Genomic DNA, 17,073 nt, shown 5'->3' with positions numbered 1-17,073 from the left:
TGTATTTGTAAAAAATATTATGAAGTAAAAATTTTTTAAAAATTTTAAATAAAATAAATAAATAATAATACTTTTTTAAATTTAAGTTAGATTCTTAACAAAAAATTATTTTAAATTTATATATATTATAGAATACAAAGCTTTAGCGGTATGGCATTGAAAATAGTAGTGCAGAAAGAACTGATAGATATCTCAATGATTAAATTAATTCGGAAATAGAAACTATGGCCAATCAAACACGATCTTTATGCCTGTCTTCATAATAATAATAATAATAATAATAATAATAATAATAATAATAATAATTAACGATTAAGATAACATTAAATTATTTTATAGGAATGTTACACCTTACACAGCCCTTATCTGCGGATTCGCTATCCGCGGTCAGCCCTGGCACGAAAATATTAAATGGAAAATTCCAGAAATAAACAATTTATAATTTCATCGTAAATATTCAAAGCCGAGTGTTTGTAGCCTGACAGCTCACGAGACAACAATCCTCGGCATACCTGAGTTGCCTTAGTTTACACTACTTACTTGACTAAGTAGCTAAAGCAACTCGGGGATGTCTATGATTGTATTCTGGTAAGCTCTCAGGTCAACTTAAAACTTTCATAATCTCTACAAACATTCGGCTTTGAAATAATGTTGGATCTAATATCCACTTTGCCTATGTAATTTTAGATCGCCGAAATGACGCCGTATGGCTCCTTCTTTTAGTAATATACAATTCAGCTGATCCCAGAGGTAATCCAACATCAGCGCAACTCGGTGCAAAGGTGGAGAATACTATACGCACCTTTCAGCCTTTCGGAAATCAGAAATACAGTACAGTAATCCCTCTATTAATGCGCCCCCGATTAGTGCATTGTCGATTAGTGCGTCATTTTTTTTTTGATACCCAAATTCGATTAGTGCGCTTCTAAAATTCGATTAGTGCGCTTCTAAAATTCGATTAGTGCGCCTATATACATCTTAAAAATAAATGTTACAGATTTTAAAAATTTTCTATCTATACATATTTATGGCTAACTATTTTAAAAATCACTCACCAAAATGAAATAATTTAGTTACCGATTTAAAACATTTTACAAAGTTATTTTTAATGGCATACTACACTACTTCCATGTACACTATGTATACTATGTTCCAAATTTTTACCGCCAAAATTTATGTCGTCTGCTATAGTACGCCCACAGATTCGGGACCGTTCGACATTTTTGCGCATGTCACAAAAAAGAGAATCCATTCCGATAATAGGGTAATCAATCCGTTTTCTGGGATGAGTTGTTTATTATTACACGTAGGAAAATTAACTTCTCTTTTATGATTATTGTAGTTTTTAAAGTGGTAACTATTTTGCTTGTATGACAGTTGGGAAATTTTATGTATAAAGCACGTGATTTCGTGTCTTTGCGAGCAATTCGTACCCTTCATTTCTTTCTCCCCTTCAATGATAACGTCCAAGAGTTAATTAAAAGTCATTCTGAAGAACTGAGTGATTCCCACCTGCTAAATTTAGATGCACAGCGGGAAGATCCCGAAGAATATGAAGAAAATTTAACCACTGATAGTCAGCCAAAAGAGATTTCACAGAAACAATTTGAAAATATTTTTCGTACAATCGAAGTTTTTAAGCAGCGATGCTTGGAGGCTGACCCTGGTGAAGAGAGAAGCAGCAAAATTTGCAGAAGAGGCAATAGGGCCATAGCGCCGGTTGTATGAAAAAAGAAACAAAAATGCCCGCCAAACTACGTTAGCTCAATTCTTTGTTAAGAAGCAGAATAATAAATTTATATTCTGAATATATTTTATTGTCTTTCAGCTTCATGGTTTTCCTTTAACTAGACCCTGAGACATACCCTAATTCTTTTATTTAAAAAAAAAAAAGGGTCAAAAACGAAATTTGAGGAACAAATTATACTTTTTCCCATAGGTTATTATATTCGATTAGTGCGTTTTCGATTAATGCGCCTGTTTTAAAGAATGCACTAGGCGCACTAATCGAGGAATTGCTGTACTATATAAGGAATTGAGAGCCGTTCTGGGTAGTTCTCGGTTATCAGATCGACGGTATCGCAGTGCTTGTGTTCAAGTAATTTTTATTTTACTTCATCATGGTCCCAAAGCGCAAGAGTAGTGATGTTGACAAGTCGGATATGCCAAAGAAAAGCCATAAAGGGCTTTCTTTCAAGTGAAAAAAGGTGAAATTTTCCGACTTCATAAAATAATAAATAAATAAATAATACTAAAAAACATATGCTTGAGGTGGCTAAGATTCCATTAATTTTCAGGTAACGTTTATTACAGTATGTTTTTATAATTGTTCTATTTTATTATTAGTCATTGCTGTTAAATTTTATCATAGGCATGTATGTATAGGAAAAACCATTGTATATATAGGGTTCGGTACTATCTGCGGGGTGTCTTGGAACGTATCCCCCGCTGAAGGGGAAGGGACTACTGTATTTTTTAGCTCTTTAAGACACCATTTCCTACGACTCATAACATATAAATATATCATCATGGTATTAATAATTCATTCACAATACGATACGATGTGGAAGGGGAAAAGAGATTTATATTAAAAATTAGAGATTGCAAATTAATATCTTCCAAGTCTCTCTCTATCTTGAGCTAACTGGTAGATGTCAGATGGCGTTTTACAGTTGAATCTATTGATGGTTTCACAGATGTATTGCCAAAATTGTTCGCGTGGTCTTCCTCTACTGCGATTACCATCTTCTGGTTTGTACGGGATGAGGAATTCCAAAAACGGTGAAACTTCAGGATGTCTGAGTTGATGCCCAAACCATTTGAGTTGTAGTTTTTTGACTATATTGACAAGTGGTTCTTGCTTAGCCAGATTTAGCACAGTAGAGTTAGTGACACAGTCCATCCAAGAGTATCGAAGGTTCAGTCTAAGAGACATGCAGTTCCAAAGGAGTTAATTAGATCTGTAGTTTTTGGTGCTTATTGTCCACATTTGAGAACGATACAAGAAGATGGAGCTGTCAGTTGCATAGTATAGTCTTAATTTTGTTTTTAATGATATTAATGATTTCCAGATGGGGCGGAGTTTGTTATGGAAGACTAGAGACAGTATTTACGTTTTCTAATATCATTTTCTGTATTGTTGATGTACTATCCAAGATATTGAAAGTCCTTTACTCTTTCTCAAGGGGCTATTGTTGATATGAAGTATAAAGTTTTCATAACCTATTGAGAATACTTTGGAATTTTCGATGTTGATCTGCAGACCAATAAGTTTAGCCTTTGTCTCTAGTAGACTAAGATGTTTTTGTGCATTTGTTGGTTCTGTATCAATAAGCACATCATCAACATAGTTAAGATCAATTAGTTGCACGGTGTGGGTGGATTTTTCTAATGTTAAATCCAAGATCCTCTGTGTTTAATGGTCCAAACGATGCCAGTATATCATCTTGCAGGAACCCTATTGTCATCTTGCAGGAATCCTATTGTCACTTGAAAGGATTCAAATGCTTTTGTTTTAAAGATTACTTCAGTATTGTAATACGTTTTTATCACGTGAACCTTCTTATGATTCTTCTGACGCAATGTATCTGTTCTATTGAGCATCGTTTTTTTTTTTTTTATTTTAGAAATAGAACTTGGTTTTTTCTTAAAAGTGGTCTTAGGTAAGGCTCTGTTTTATTGATTGATTGATAAGTCCTTATTTCTATTGTTGAAACCTTTAATTAATTTTTTAAGAGATTTAGATTGTGTACTTGGAGATGAAAGGCATTTTAAATCATTCAATGAAGAGGCTTGTTAACTAGGGGGAAAGAAAAGAGCCCATTAGCAAACCTTTTCTTCTTCAAAATATTCTTCTTGGAATTTGCATAATTTGCTATTGATGCAGTATTTAAAGAGATCTACTGTGTCCGGTGAGATGAAGTCTTGTATAGTTGTACATATTTTAATGTCTTTAATGCGTTCTATGAAGTGTGTTCTATTCTTTATAAAACGAAAATGTTTGGCCGATGTAAGGGATTAACGGATTTTCTGGATATCTCGATAACAATCGATAACAGTAAATCACAATTCCAAGCCCCATGCACTTTAGGGAACTGATAGTCAAGACACCAGGGTATCTTGACTCAAAACATTTTTTTGAGTCTTCAGACAAATTCAGCATATGTTTTTTTTTTTATCACATTGTTAGTCTTTTTTACGGAAATGTCCCGTGGGGTCATAATGTAGTTTTTCGTAGGATATATGAAACCTGTTCACCATAGAAGTATTGCAAGACCTCTTTTCACCAGATTCAGTAGACCTCTTCAAACGTATCAATACCACTTTCTTCAAATTCTAAGAGGAATATTTTTGAACAGGAGGAAGGAGTAGCAATGAGCTTTTCCCTCTTTCCCTTGTTAGCAAACTATTCAGGAAGTGGTTTAAGAAAAAAAGCCTTTCATTTCCAAGATACACCATCTAAGGGCGGAGATGTCGACGATATTTTCATCGTTTGGCCCGGTCCTATTCTCCAATTAAAACCACTTGTCACGTATCTCAACAATATTCACCTTCAAATGGATTCACTGTTAATTAGAGGCGAACAAGTTTTTGCCATTTCTGTATACACTTGTTCAGGTATCTGTTTCCTATAGGACTTACAGAAGTTCTGCTAATATAGATAAATGAAAAAAAAAGTTAGAATAGTTACAGTAGAACATTAGTAAATAAATTCTACTTCGCCCTCCAAAAAACATCGGACGAACAGGAAACCCAAGACTTGAGAGGAACAGTGATTCTTCCGAGATCTTTTCTCAAGAGCATTCAAAGAACCTTGTGGCGTAGGAACGAAGGGAAAAAAAACATTTCTAGCATGCCCTCCTCTCTTCCCAGAAACGTACGCAAGGATAACTGAATAATTTATTTGGAAAGCAATGTAATTATCGTTACAAGGAGTACACTCAATGAAGTTTGCTAACAATTAAGATAAAATGTAAATGCATCATCAGCGACAACCTCAACAGTAAAATGATTAATGAAATAATAAGCCAAACAATACATAAAGATAGCCTTTTATTCTTCAGTAGTGTCGCTAAGCCACTTATTAGATCATTATTTTTAATATTTGAAAAGCAATTATTGTTATTAAACTCATCCATTTTAATTAGCTTAAACTTACCGTTCTCAATAGGAGGCTGAAGACTGTCGTATTCTTTCGGGTTATCCGGTAGAATATTATCGAAATCCAAACTTTGTGAGCTAAAAAAAACCACAAACGAATTTTGCTTTTCAGAATATGAACGGACAAATCCCATCAATAATTTAAATTGGAAAGGAACAAGTCATTAATATGAGACCGCCTTGTTTTGCGAACTAGTTCAGAATCTGTTTTGTTCACCTTATATTTTTTTTCTTGTTCTTGATGGAATTTCTAATAGTTCCATGACATTGTTGGTTTGCCCTCAATTCCTTTAGAACGTTCCCAAACCAGTGTTGGATAATGCGCTGCTAGTTATTTTCCACGCCAAACTTTTCCAAACACCTGAGAAGGATATAATGTTTGTTTTCTAACCGACTTTCACTGCAGTAAATTGTAAGCTGTAGTGAGCCAGTGGAGTTTGAACAGAATGTCTGCGTGCCCTTTCTTTTTCTAGTGATCGATTACAACATATCTTAAGTTTTCAACAAACCTCTTTTTTTTTCTGCCCCTGGGAACTGGTAGGCTTGTTTGTGATCATCCTCCAAGTCGTGATTTGCTTTGGTGGGATGGCTTCGCCTTGAAGTTGGAAGAAAGTCGTTAGTTTTAAAACAATAGACACACACACACACACACACACACACACACACACTGGAAAAAGGAATAATCGGTGCCTTATATTGATTTTTTTCTCTTTGTGTGTGTTGAAATAAAAAATATTTTTCTATGAAAGGAAATTCTATTTGCAGATATTTGCATGACTCGGATATTTATTAGTTTTTGTTATCAATACTTATTTAATTTTTTGAAATTTTTCAGGTTTAACACATCTAACAAAAAATTTTGCATTTTAAAGTTTTGTTTAAATTAAGTTTTAGTAAATTTTAATTAAAAACTTTAGAGAGTTTAAATACATTTTATTGTTTTAAACTGAGTTAGTAGATATGAGTGAAAGCTGTCTACTGGACTCCAACCTACATATACCGCCCACCGAATTAGAAATCTTTATGTAGATCTACGTAAACGTCACTTCAGTGTATATGCAAAATACTTTGTCAGTGCGTGACCACGTGTTCTCGGCAACTATTTAAGAATTCTGGTAGTTGGTCAGTAATCTTCAATAGTCTTGATCACAGTGGGAAAAACAAAGGACATTTCGTAGTTCGATAAACGGCTGATTGTGGCTGGAGCCACGATTTCAAAAACAGTAGCTCTGACTGGTTTCTCAAAAGATGAGATATCCTCCGTGTTTAATCAGCAGAAAAATAACGCACATTCCTTGTCTTGAGTCCCATTTTTTTTTTCACTCAGATATACTAACTTGGTTTTAACAGTTAAAAATGAAACATTATAAGAGAGAATACACTATATTGAATTAGCTATTGAAACAGCGTTTCAGTTAACTTAAATTGCAGACACCTCAATGAGTGGGCTCTCGTTTTGCTCCTGGTCACACTTGTCACCATTCTAGTCGTATCCTCCGCCATTTCGTGAAAATATGAATCAGATATTTTTCAGCATTTTTTTCTTCAACTTAGCATACTTTACACCTCAAATGATTTTGTACTGCAAAATGATCTTGGCCCTCTTGGACACGCAATGCAGCCAGGAGTTGCGAGGAAAGAAGGTTGGAAAAATATTCTGAGTATAGTGAGGACAACAGTAACACGAAGCCTTGACATATGGTGATTACTTACAATAATGTCAAGTTATCCGATGATGGTCTGGAGTATGATACTCTTTAAGTCTCTTGATGTCATTCGAGAAAGGACTTCCAATAGGCTACCGCATCATAGTGCCAAGTATGATGCGGTATGATTACAGGAACGTCATACTGGCTTGACCTCAATAGATTTTCCCATCATTCATCCTATTTCGATTCTGTTGATCTTAGGGAGATGAAGTACCAACAAATGGAATTACTGGAATTACAACAAATGCAACTACTGGAATTCATTGTAACTCCTTTTGATATAATACCGTGGAGTGTTTCTGGAGCGTCGTGAAGGCATTTCTCCGAAATATCAAGGCTTCTTTAAATATCCACGGTTCCTTAATAAATATTTCTAATATTTGGCCTCTGAGTGTATATTACCATGATATTTCAGCTAATTTTAATTTAAATAAAAAAAATTTTGAATAAGAATGGCAAAAAAGTATAATTCTAAACAAAATGGAGATAAGTACTAACATAAATATTGATCCTCACTCTGTGTGTGTGTGTGTGTCCGTCTCATAATGTTTATTGATAGCCAATACTTTGTTGTGACATTACCAAAGCCTGTCTTAGCTAATGTTAATAAATGAATACCTCACCTGACAGATTTTAGCACCAGAAGAAATAAATAAGTTACTAGTGACGTCAATACATTTCCCTCCATCTGTAGTTGATCGTTTGGCACGGATAACCTGCATTTAATATTTTAACTCATTAATAATTGCAAGAATGGAAACCAAAAAAAGTAGAAAAAAATTCATAAAAGCACATATTAATTTTAAATACATACTGTGCATTAAAACACAAGTTTGCATTAATGTTAAGTATATACAGTTAGTATGAAATATGTATTTGTCATTAATGTAAAAAATAAACAAATACGATTCCATTAAAATGCTTGAATAGCAATTAGATCTAGCCTACAACAAGGCATACGCAATAAAATTTATACTGTATTGTATGTTGTTAATGTGAGTTGGCAAAATGCCAAGATGCTTAAATATCTTATTATGGAGTTCAATTTTACAGTAAGTTAAAATATCAATAATAATCATCCCGAAGCAGAAGAATTTATCTTTCTTTCTTTGAAAATAATAAGATACGATTAATCTTTAACAAAGAACCTTTCTTATTTTGCTTACCAAGTGTAATAAATATTGTAAACCTCATTTATAATAATTTAGTGAGAACACATGATGTTGGCTATTATTTGGATAATCAAATCGATTCTTTAGTAATTAAGAACAACAGCAAACATTTTCCTAGTATTCATTAAAAAGAATTTCTAATAAGAACCCGAAAATAATGAGACACAACTACGTAATTATTTAAACCGTTCCTTCCATGTTCGTTGAGTTTATTCTTGTTACAGCATCAGGAATCAATCATCTGACTTGTTGTACTACAAAATGAAAAGTAAATATTTCAAACTAGGATCTTTGATGATTCTCGAACACTACATTTACAAAAGTTTGATTTCAAGAAAGATTACGTATTAATTTTAATATATATATATATATATATATATATATATAAACTTCCCAAATTCCAGGCAATGTTTCAACATTATTGGAGCTCATTAGTCAGAATGATGAGAATTCGTGACATGTAAACAATACTAAATGCTTGTGGGGAATTAATGTCTTCAGAACAATTTTCATTTTTAATATGATTTGAGTACGCACGCACGCACGCACGCACACACACACACACACACACACACACACACACACACACACACACACACACACACACACACACACACACACACACACACACACACACACACACACACAAAACTGCATCAATCTTAGAAAATAAAAAGTCATTCACTCAGAATATTTTTATTCCACTGATATCTGAAGCGAATTATTCTTTGAATATTTTGCATGTATCGTATTTATGAAACAATGTTCAGTCATACAATATAATATAACAAACAATAAAAATATCCTTTTATCGTAACAACCTGTCCATATTTAACAATTTAAATCAATACATTTTGTAGACTCCAGGCGGCAGACGGCGCCACGCAAGTTCTGACGTAATCACTTTGCTTGTAAGATACCGAGTACATACATAAATTGTGTTTATACACAGCAAAATAGAGATTGCATTCAAGCCACGCGTTTCAACAGAGGCTCAACCCATATCAATATTACTAGCACACGTCTTTCGAAGAGGATTATGCTTCACAACAGATAATAACACATATACCAGTGTGGTGTCCGTAATAATTGCATTTATAATTACTACAAGACAAAACACTTAACAATTAATTAATTGTAGTTGAATCTCTTTATCTGGGGGAAACACTCCAGAAATTTCCATCAACATAAAAATATTAAGCCTAATTAATGATCTTGTTTCTGGCAATGAGTGAAGCCCGACTTGTGTTTGTAACTAAAACTGTGTGTTACACATCGGACTAGCTGCTGTGGACGTAATTAATTACGCTGTAGTCTGTAATTAGCATCGGTACATTTGGAACACTAGAAGAAAATGACAGTGTAGCAATGTCTTAGATTCTTGTCACTAGAATGAGCAATTCTAGCCAGCCGGTTCGATGCAACAGAATCACTGGATGTCAGCATGTGTTAATCAGACAATGAAATAACCGATGACTTGCGTTTGTGTGAAGGAAACCAGCGACATCTGGCAAAAATTACCACAACAAAAATCAAATTAGTTGCCCTGCGGCAGTACAAATGGTATAAAAGAAGTGCGAAAATAAAACAGAAATAAAAATAGTGTGAAGAATAGCATAAAACGAGAAAAGAAAAATACAACAAATTCAAAATATTATATTATACTGATTTCATTGGCTACTATTCATAAGAAAGATTTCTTCTATTTCGGCTAACGGATAATATTTTATTTAGAAATATATGATATATATATTTAATATTATATATTTCTAATAAATGCATATTAGAAATATATAATATGCATTTGCGTAAGTCATAAACGTATTAAAATAAGTGTTAACACGCATTAAAAAAAAAATATATATATATATATATATATATACACACTTAAAATTACAAGGTGCCACTACACAGAGACCGGTTTCGACCTTTATTGAGGTCTCATCAGTGGGAACCAGGCTTAGAAATACCAAGGTTAAGTAATTCAGAGCTTATAAGTCTTTTACCAAAACAAGTTACCATAAGGTGCTTTGACCTTATTAAACAAAAATCTCAGGATGAGAGATAGATGTAGAAAGTTTTTTACCTTGGGTATAATATATCTTAAAGATGCCAAGCTATTTTAAACCTGGTTTTAATCCATTTCCCTGGCTCCCACTGATGAGATCTCAATAAAGATCGAAATCGGTCTGGGTAGTGGCCCCTTGCCTTTAATGCATAGCATCATACATCTCCTCAAGGAGATGAGCTTTGCATTAAGGGAAAATATTAAGAATAGTGATCGGAGCTTATTCCACCTTTCACGAGTTGCCTAGACTTGTACTACTTTACGGGTCACTTAGACTTGCAATAAATGCAGGAGCAAACTTGACTTATATTTCTCTGTTTGCTTACTTGGGAAATGGAGTAAAACCAGATTAAAAATAGCTTGACATCTTTAACATATATATATTCATATTTAATAAACTGACTAAAAATCCGAGAGTTATAACAAATTGAGATTTATTTGAAATCGCAACATGTTTCATCGGGATTGACTTCATCAGGGGTTAAGAACATAGAAAGCTATTAAAAGACACTTAAAGAAAAAAAAAACATTGAGACACTCTAAAGCTATACAATTATAAAGCTATAAATTCGACTGTAAATTACAGTTATTATGAACTGGAGCTCTAGTCCGTGTTGATGAGCAAGGATGTGATGAGCAAGGCGATATAACCTTCGTAGTCGTCCTGTGTCTCTAAGTTGCTACGTTGATGGCGGAATAATTGTTTGTTAATACTTTTTAAAGAGTAGCCATTGCTTTTAAAGGTCCATTTAAGATGTTGTAGTTCTTTGTTTAGTTCTTCTTCATATGACAGTACAGATCTTGCATGTAGAGACACGGGACGATTCCGAAGGTTATATCTCCTTGCCATATATCAGCACACTATCCAAAAAACTGAGTAGAATCTTAAAGAAGTTTAACATACAAACGTGCTTCTCTACTCTTCCAAAAATAAGATCAAGTTTCAGCAATTACAAACAATCTCACAACCTTCTACAATTTTCCAGGTGTATACAAAGTCACATGTGAGTGCGAAAAACCTTACTATGGCCAAACGGAGAAATCTATCCTCCTACGTCTCGAGGAACACCAGACAGACATTGCTTACAAGAGAACCAGGGCTACTGCCCTATCAGGCCATGTCCTGTTTTCAATAAACACAAATAACGAAAGCCGCCAACATGAAGTAAATTGGACAACAACTTCAAACCTACACATTTGCCACGATGAGGTAGAACGCCGCATTGTAGAGTCAAAAGAAATCACCTTGGACCCACTTCATATGAACAATAATCTCAGCTATAATTTGCCTGACTCGTTCTGCTCTACTATCAGATACTGGCGATCTCGTGGATCCACTCACGCACAGGTGTACAACAATAGAACTTTAACACGAACTAGAGCTCAAGTTCATAATAACCTAATTTACAGTCGAATTTATAGCTTTATAATTATATAGCTTTAGAATGTCTCAATGTTTTTTTTTCAGTGTCTTTTAATAGCTTTCTATGTTCTTAACGCCTGATGAAGTCAATCCCGACGAAACATGTTGCGTATACAATAAATCTCAATTACAAAATAATACTATATTTTATTTTATTTATTTAAGTAAAATTTATTTAAAACTAAAATCAAGGAAAAGAAGGAGTAGCCATAGTATTCAACACAAAATACGAGGCTAATCTTCTTGAATGGCAGTCAGTCTCAAGTAGAGTAATGTGGGCAAATATGAGAATGGGAAACTGGACAATGAGACTTATTTGTGCCTATGGTCCCACAGAAGGTTCTACTAAGGTAGAAGTGGAGGAATTTTTTGACTCTTTAGAAAAAGCAACTGACACAATGAAAAAGGAAAAGTTGGTCCTTGTTAGGTATCTAAATAGCAGAGTAGGAAATGATTGTGAGACATATAAAAATATTTTGGGAAAATTTGGAGAAAAGAGCAAAGCTAATAATACTGGCAAATATCTGTTGGATTTCTGCTCAGGACATGGACTGGTTATTACTAACACCATGTTCCAACATAAAAATGTGCACAAATTCACATGGAGAGAAGAGGCTAGGAATAAGAAAAGTCTCATTGACTATGTTATTGTTGATAGGGATGTTTTCTCCCTGGTGCAGGACACCAGTGTGTACAGAGGATTTGAAATTGGAAGCGATCACTATTTAGTCTTGAGCAGGATAAAATTGAATTTCATATTGAAAAGAATAACATGTAAGAAAGTTTTAAAGCGAATAAAAGTTGAGCAGCTCTCAGATGTGAACAGTAGATTAAAATACAGAAAGATTATTGAAAAGAAAATGAAAGAGTTTGAGAACAGGAATCAAACCTTGGAGATTCAGTGGCAAATTCTGAAGAAAACATTGATTGATTCTGCCAGAGAGGCATGTGGTGAGGTTGTGTGCAAGGATAAAAAAATCACAACTCCCTGGTGGACAGGGGAAGTTAAAGAGGCAGTGAAGGAAAAGAAGAAAGCATATCAAAAGTTCCTGGCAAATAAGTCAGCTTTTACTCTTACAGAATACAGAAACAAATGTAAGAAAGCTAAACAGTGTGTAAAACTAGCTAAACAAAAATCATGGGAGGACTTTGGCAAGAATATAGAAAATAAATATTAAGAAGGTGGCAAAATATTCTGGAGGTTGTTGAAGAAGCTTAGGAATGGAGGAAAGAATGTTGTAAAAGGAGTTAGAGATGATAAAGGTGACATGAAAACAGGAGAAAAAGATATCCTTCAAGTATGGAGTAATTACTTTGAAAAACTGCTAAATGAAACAAGCAGTGATGAGAGCACAGTGGTAAAAAACACTGACCAGGCATGCAGTCAGGAATACATATCCATACTTGAAGTAGAAAAAGTCATCAAAGGCTTGAAATGTGGAAAGGCAGCAGGAGTAGATGATATTCGACCAGAAATGCTGAAGTATGGTGGTATAAAAGTCTTACAGTGGCTGCACTGCATAGTTCAGAAAGCCTGGACTGAGGGACGAATTCTCGATGATTGGAGTAGAGCTCTCATAGTACCCATATATAAAAAGGGAAATAAAACTGAATGTGAGAATTACAGAGGTATTTCCCTACTGAGTGTTCCTGTCAAGATCTATGCAAGTATACTTGAGAAACGGTTGAGAAGAATTGTGGAAGAAAAGCTTGGTGAAGAACAAGCTGGATTCAGGCCAAATAGAGGCTGTCAGGATCAGATTTTCACTTTACGACAAATAGTGGAGAAAGCATGGGAATATAACAAAGATCTGTATTTAAGTTTTGTCGATTTGGAAAAGGCATATGACAAGGTGCCAAGAGAGAAGCTATTCAATACGCTGCAGTTATATGGTGTCAATGGGGCATTATATCAAGCAATATTTAGTCTTTATTTGAGTTGTAAATCAGCAGTTAGAATTGAAGGAAGTACAGGAAGATGGTTTAATGTTAAATCTGGTGTGAGACAAGGATGTACATTATCCCCTCTGTTATTCATTATCTATATGGATCACATTATGAAGGAAAGTGGTATTAAAAATTATATCAAAATTGGAGATGTTAATGTCAGCTCTTTGCTTTATGCGGATGATGTTATACTTCTAAATAAATCCACTACAAGTCTGCAAGATTCTCTGACTAAATTGAATAGCTGTTGTAATAGATATGGTATGAAGGTTAGCAATAAAAAGACAAAGACAATGAAAATAGGCAGAATCATTGAAAATGTCAACTGTGTTGTGAATAGAGAACCTGTGGAACAAGTAAAACATTTCAGTTACTTAGGCACGATTTTTACTGAAGATGGTAAATTAAATATAGAAATAGACAACAGAATCAGCAAAGCTGGTATGGTGGGAAGTCAATTGAATAAATTCATATGGAATAAGAAAGAAATTAGTCGGAACACTAAATTAGCTGTATACAAGACAGTGTTCAAACCAGTTTTAACTTATGGATCTGAGAGCTGGGTCAGAAGTAAAACACTTGACCAAAGACTAGAGACTGCAGATATGAGAGTCCTGAGAAAGATTAGAGGCGTGAACAGATGGCATCAATGGCAATATCATATTAAAAACGAGGATATTAGGAAAGAACTTGACATTGTCAGTATCCAGGAATGCGTTAGCAGAGCTAATCTCAGGTGGTATGGTCACTTAAATAGAATGGGAGAGGAAAGATTAGCAAAACAAGTGTTCTCTGCTAGGTTGGCAGGAAAACGACCCAGAGAAAGACCAAGATATAGGTGGATTGATACGGTACAAAGTGCCTTAGACGATAGAAATATAAGATCTGATAATGCTGGAGTCTTGACAAGTAACAGACTGATTTGGAGGAAAATTGTAGATAGGAAGTTAGTAATGATGTAAATTTTTCATGTAGTACTGTCATATCCTGTACACCCCTTGAGGGTACATGGCAGGAATTTGATGATGATGATGATGATGATGATGATGGAATAATGTTTTAGTAAATTAGGAAACTACTTATATAGTATTTTATATATTATACAACTTGCTTTAAATATGAATAAAATTCATATTTCATTCATAAATTCATAAAATTTAGAATTGGGTTGTTTTCGGTGTGGAGTGACTGGCAAGTGATATTTGTTGTAAATGTGTCCTGAGCACCACGCCATTATATATCATTGCTCCTACCCAAAAAAATTCATAGTCCTGCACAAGTGTCGGTAAGGCTTCAACTGCACGTTAAAGCGTTTTTTTTTCCAACTTTAGATACTTCACATTGATAGTCATGGAAAAACAGCTAAATGAGACAATATTCGAGGAGGTATATATAGAGAGAGAGAAAATCTATAAGACTAGGTGAACTACTTAATAACAATTGGCCGTGAAAAGTGAAACTTTACGACACGTTTCCCCCGGAAAGTGTCACAGACGTTGTCGCAGAAGATCAGTTAGAATCGGTGCCTTCTACTCCTTCAGACTTTGTAGAAGTGCACGCACGCAAAAAGCGAGGAACAATAGAAGAACCCCTCAAAGACAACGAAATGGAACAGGATGCTCAGGGTTGGGAGGCCGCTATTTCTCCCAAAAAAACGGTGCCTCCGATCATCCTTAGAGAAAAGCAGAAATTGGCAGCTTTAAGTTCCACAATGTCCAATCTACACATTGGCTTCATTAAAGCCAAATCATGAATCAGGGCATAAAGTTCAAGCCAGCAACAGTTACAGACTATAGAAAGTTGACCAAAGAACTGGACGATAGAGGCATCCAGTATCATACCTTTGCGCTTAGCTCGGAAAAAAACCTAAAAGTGGTCCTTCGTGGTGTCTGTGAAGACATTGGCACAGCAGAAATAGCTGCTGACCCAAATTCTCAGGATCTGCCCCCAGTCAAAGTGAGCAGAATGTACAAAGCAGACAAGACTCCCATGCCATTAGTCCTAGTACAGATTCATAAAATTTACAAAAATATCTACAACTTAAAAACAGTCTGTGGTCTCATCGTCACACCAGAACCGCTCCGGAAAAGATCATCTTCTGGGCAGTGCCACAGGAGCCAGAAGTTTGGCCATGCCCAGAATCTATGTAGAGAGGAATATAGATGTTTGAAATGTGGGGACAGCCACCCAACCAATACCTGCACAAAGCCGAGGACCACCTCGGCCAAATGTGCCGACTGCGGTGGCCCTCATCCTGCGAACTACAAAGGATGTACTCAGCACCCAAAGAACAGATGGATGGAGGGATTCAATCAGCCCTCCTCCTACAGTATAAGAATACCAGAGGCCAAGGCATCAAAACCGAAGACTCAGCGGTCACAGTCGGAGACTTCCAATAATAGAGACACCCAAAAGCAAACAAGAAGTTATGCCGATTTGACCCGTACAAATAGACCAATACCAGAGCAAAATCAACTAATAGCACCTAAAAATCTAACAGCTGTTATTACGGCCTCACTAGAAAACATGCTACAAGATTTCAGCGTGTCAAACCCTACTGCAACCTCCACTAAAAGATTTCTTCGTGAAACGCAGGTCATCCTCACAGCTCTCATAAATGAATAGCAACAAACTCATTCCAGCATCTCTTCAGATCGTTGCTTGGAATGCAAATAGCTTCAAAAACAAAATTCTGGAACTCCGAGATTTCACATATAGGTATCAACCAGATGTTATATTAATCAGTGAAACTCATTTGAGACCCACAGACAACCCTAAAATAAGGGGTTATCGCCTATACAGAAATGATAGATTACTCTACAGAGGCGGCGGCACTGCCATCTTCATTAAAAATTATATTAAGCACCACTCTGTGAGCAATCCTTCAACCACTAACCTTGTGATCACAGGAGTGGAAGTAGTCACCAGCTCCACTGTCAAACTGAACATCTACTTAGCTTACAACCCTCCCCAAAAATCTCTACTTAACTCTGATCTAAATACCATCTTATGCGTCAGAGAGCCAACCATTATAGAATGGGATCTGAACTCCAAGCTCCCGGTGAGGAACTGCACAACTACCAACAAGAATGGTTGCATCCTTTCCAATTACTTAGGATCAAGCAATGCTGTTGTGTCAGGCCCCACTGAACCACCTCATCTCAGTACGTTTGGCTCTGCTGACATCCTGGATATAGTTATCCTGCAGGATATCAAACTTCAATACAGCATTATATCTATGGATGAACTATCATCCGATCACAACCCAATTCTACTACAGCTGGGAAAACAAGAATACCTGTCTCCTCCTTCTCACTCCTACATAGCATGGGAAAGACTGTTAACAGCACTCAACAATTATATTGAACCTGTTCCTCAAATACGCACAAAAGAAGAAGTAGAAACTGCAGTTACAAATCTCACACAACAAATTATTTCTGCTATAATGGTAGCTACCTCCTACAAATCTGCCCGCAAGCCAGATCGTTTGCCTGAAGACATCATTAACTTGATCAGAGATAAAACAGAGCAAGGAAAAGATTCAGTAACACGTGTGCACCACAAGATAAAACAGCTTTAAACAGATTAAATTTG

General features: G+C 35.3%; 1 protein-coding gene across 1 annotated transcript in view; it reads right to left on the bottom strand.

The window, feature by feature from the left end:
- LOC150101934 (glycine receptor subunit alpha-2-like) overlaps positions 1 to 17,073 on the bottom strand; it is a 103,681-nt gene that overhangs the window by 30,483 nt on the left and 56,125 nt on the right. Inside the window, exon 3 of the mRNA XM_090399933.1 lies at positions 5,155 to 5,238. Coding sequence (XP_090256059.1) covers positions 5,155 to 5,238 — 84 coding nt within the window. The remainder of the gene's footprint in view (positions 1 to 5,154; positions 5,239 to 17,073) is intronic.

The sequence above is a fragment of the Typopeltis vanoorti genome, chromosome 11 (genome assembly GCF_054136105.1).
Source record: "Typopeltis vanoorti isolate ZY-2024b chromosome 11, IOZ_Tvanoo_1.0, whole genome shotgun sequence".
Lineage (NCBI taxonomy): Eukaryota > Metazoa > Arthropoda > Arachnida > Uropygi > Thelyphonidae > Typopeltis > Typopeltis vanoorti.
Note: the sequence above shows the minus strand (reverse complement) of the source record. Positions and strands in the feature narration are given on the sequence as shown.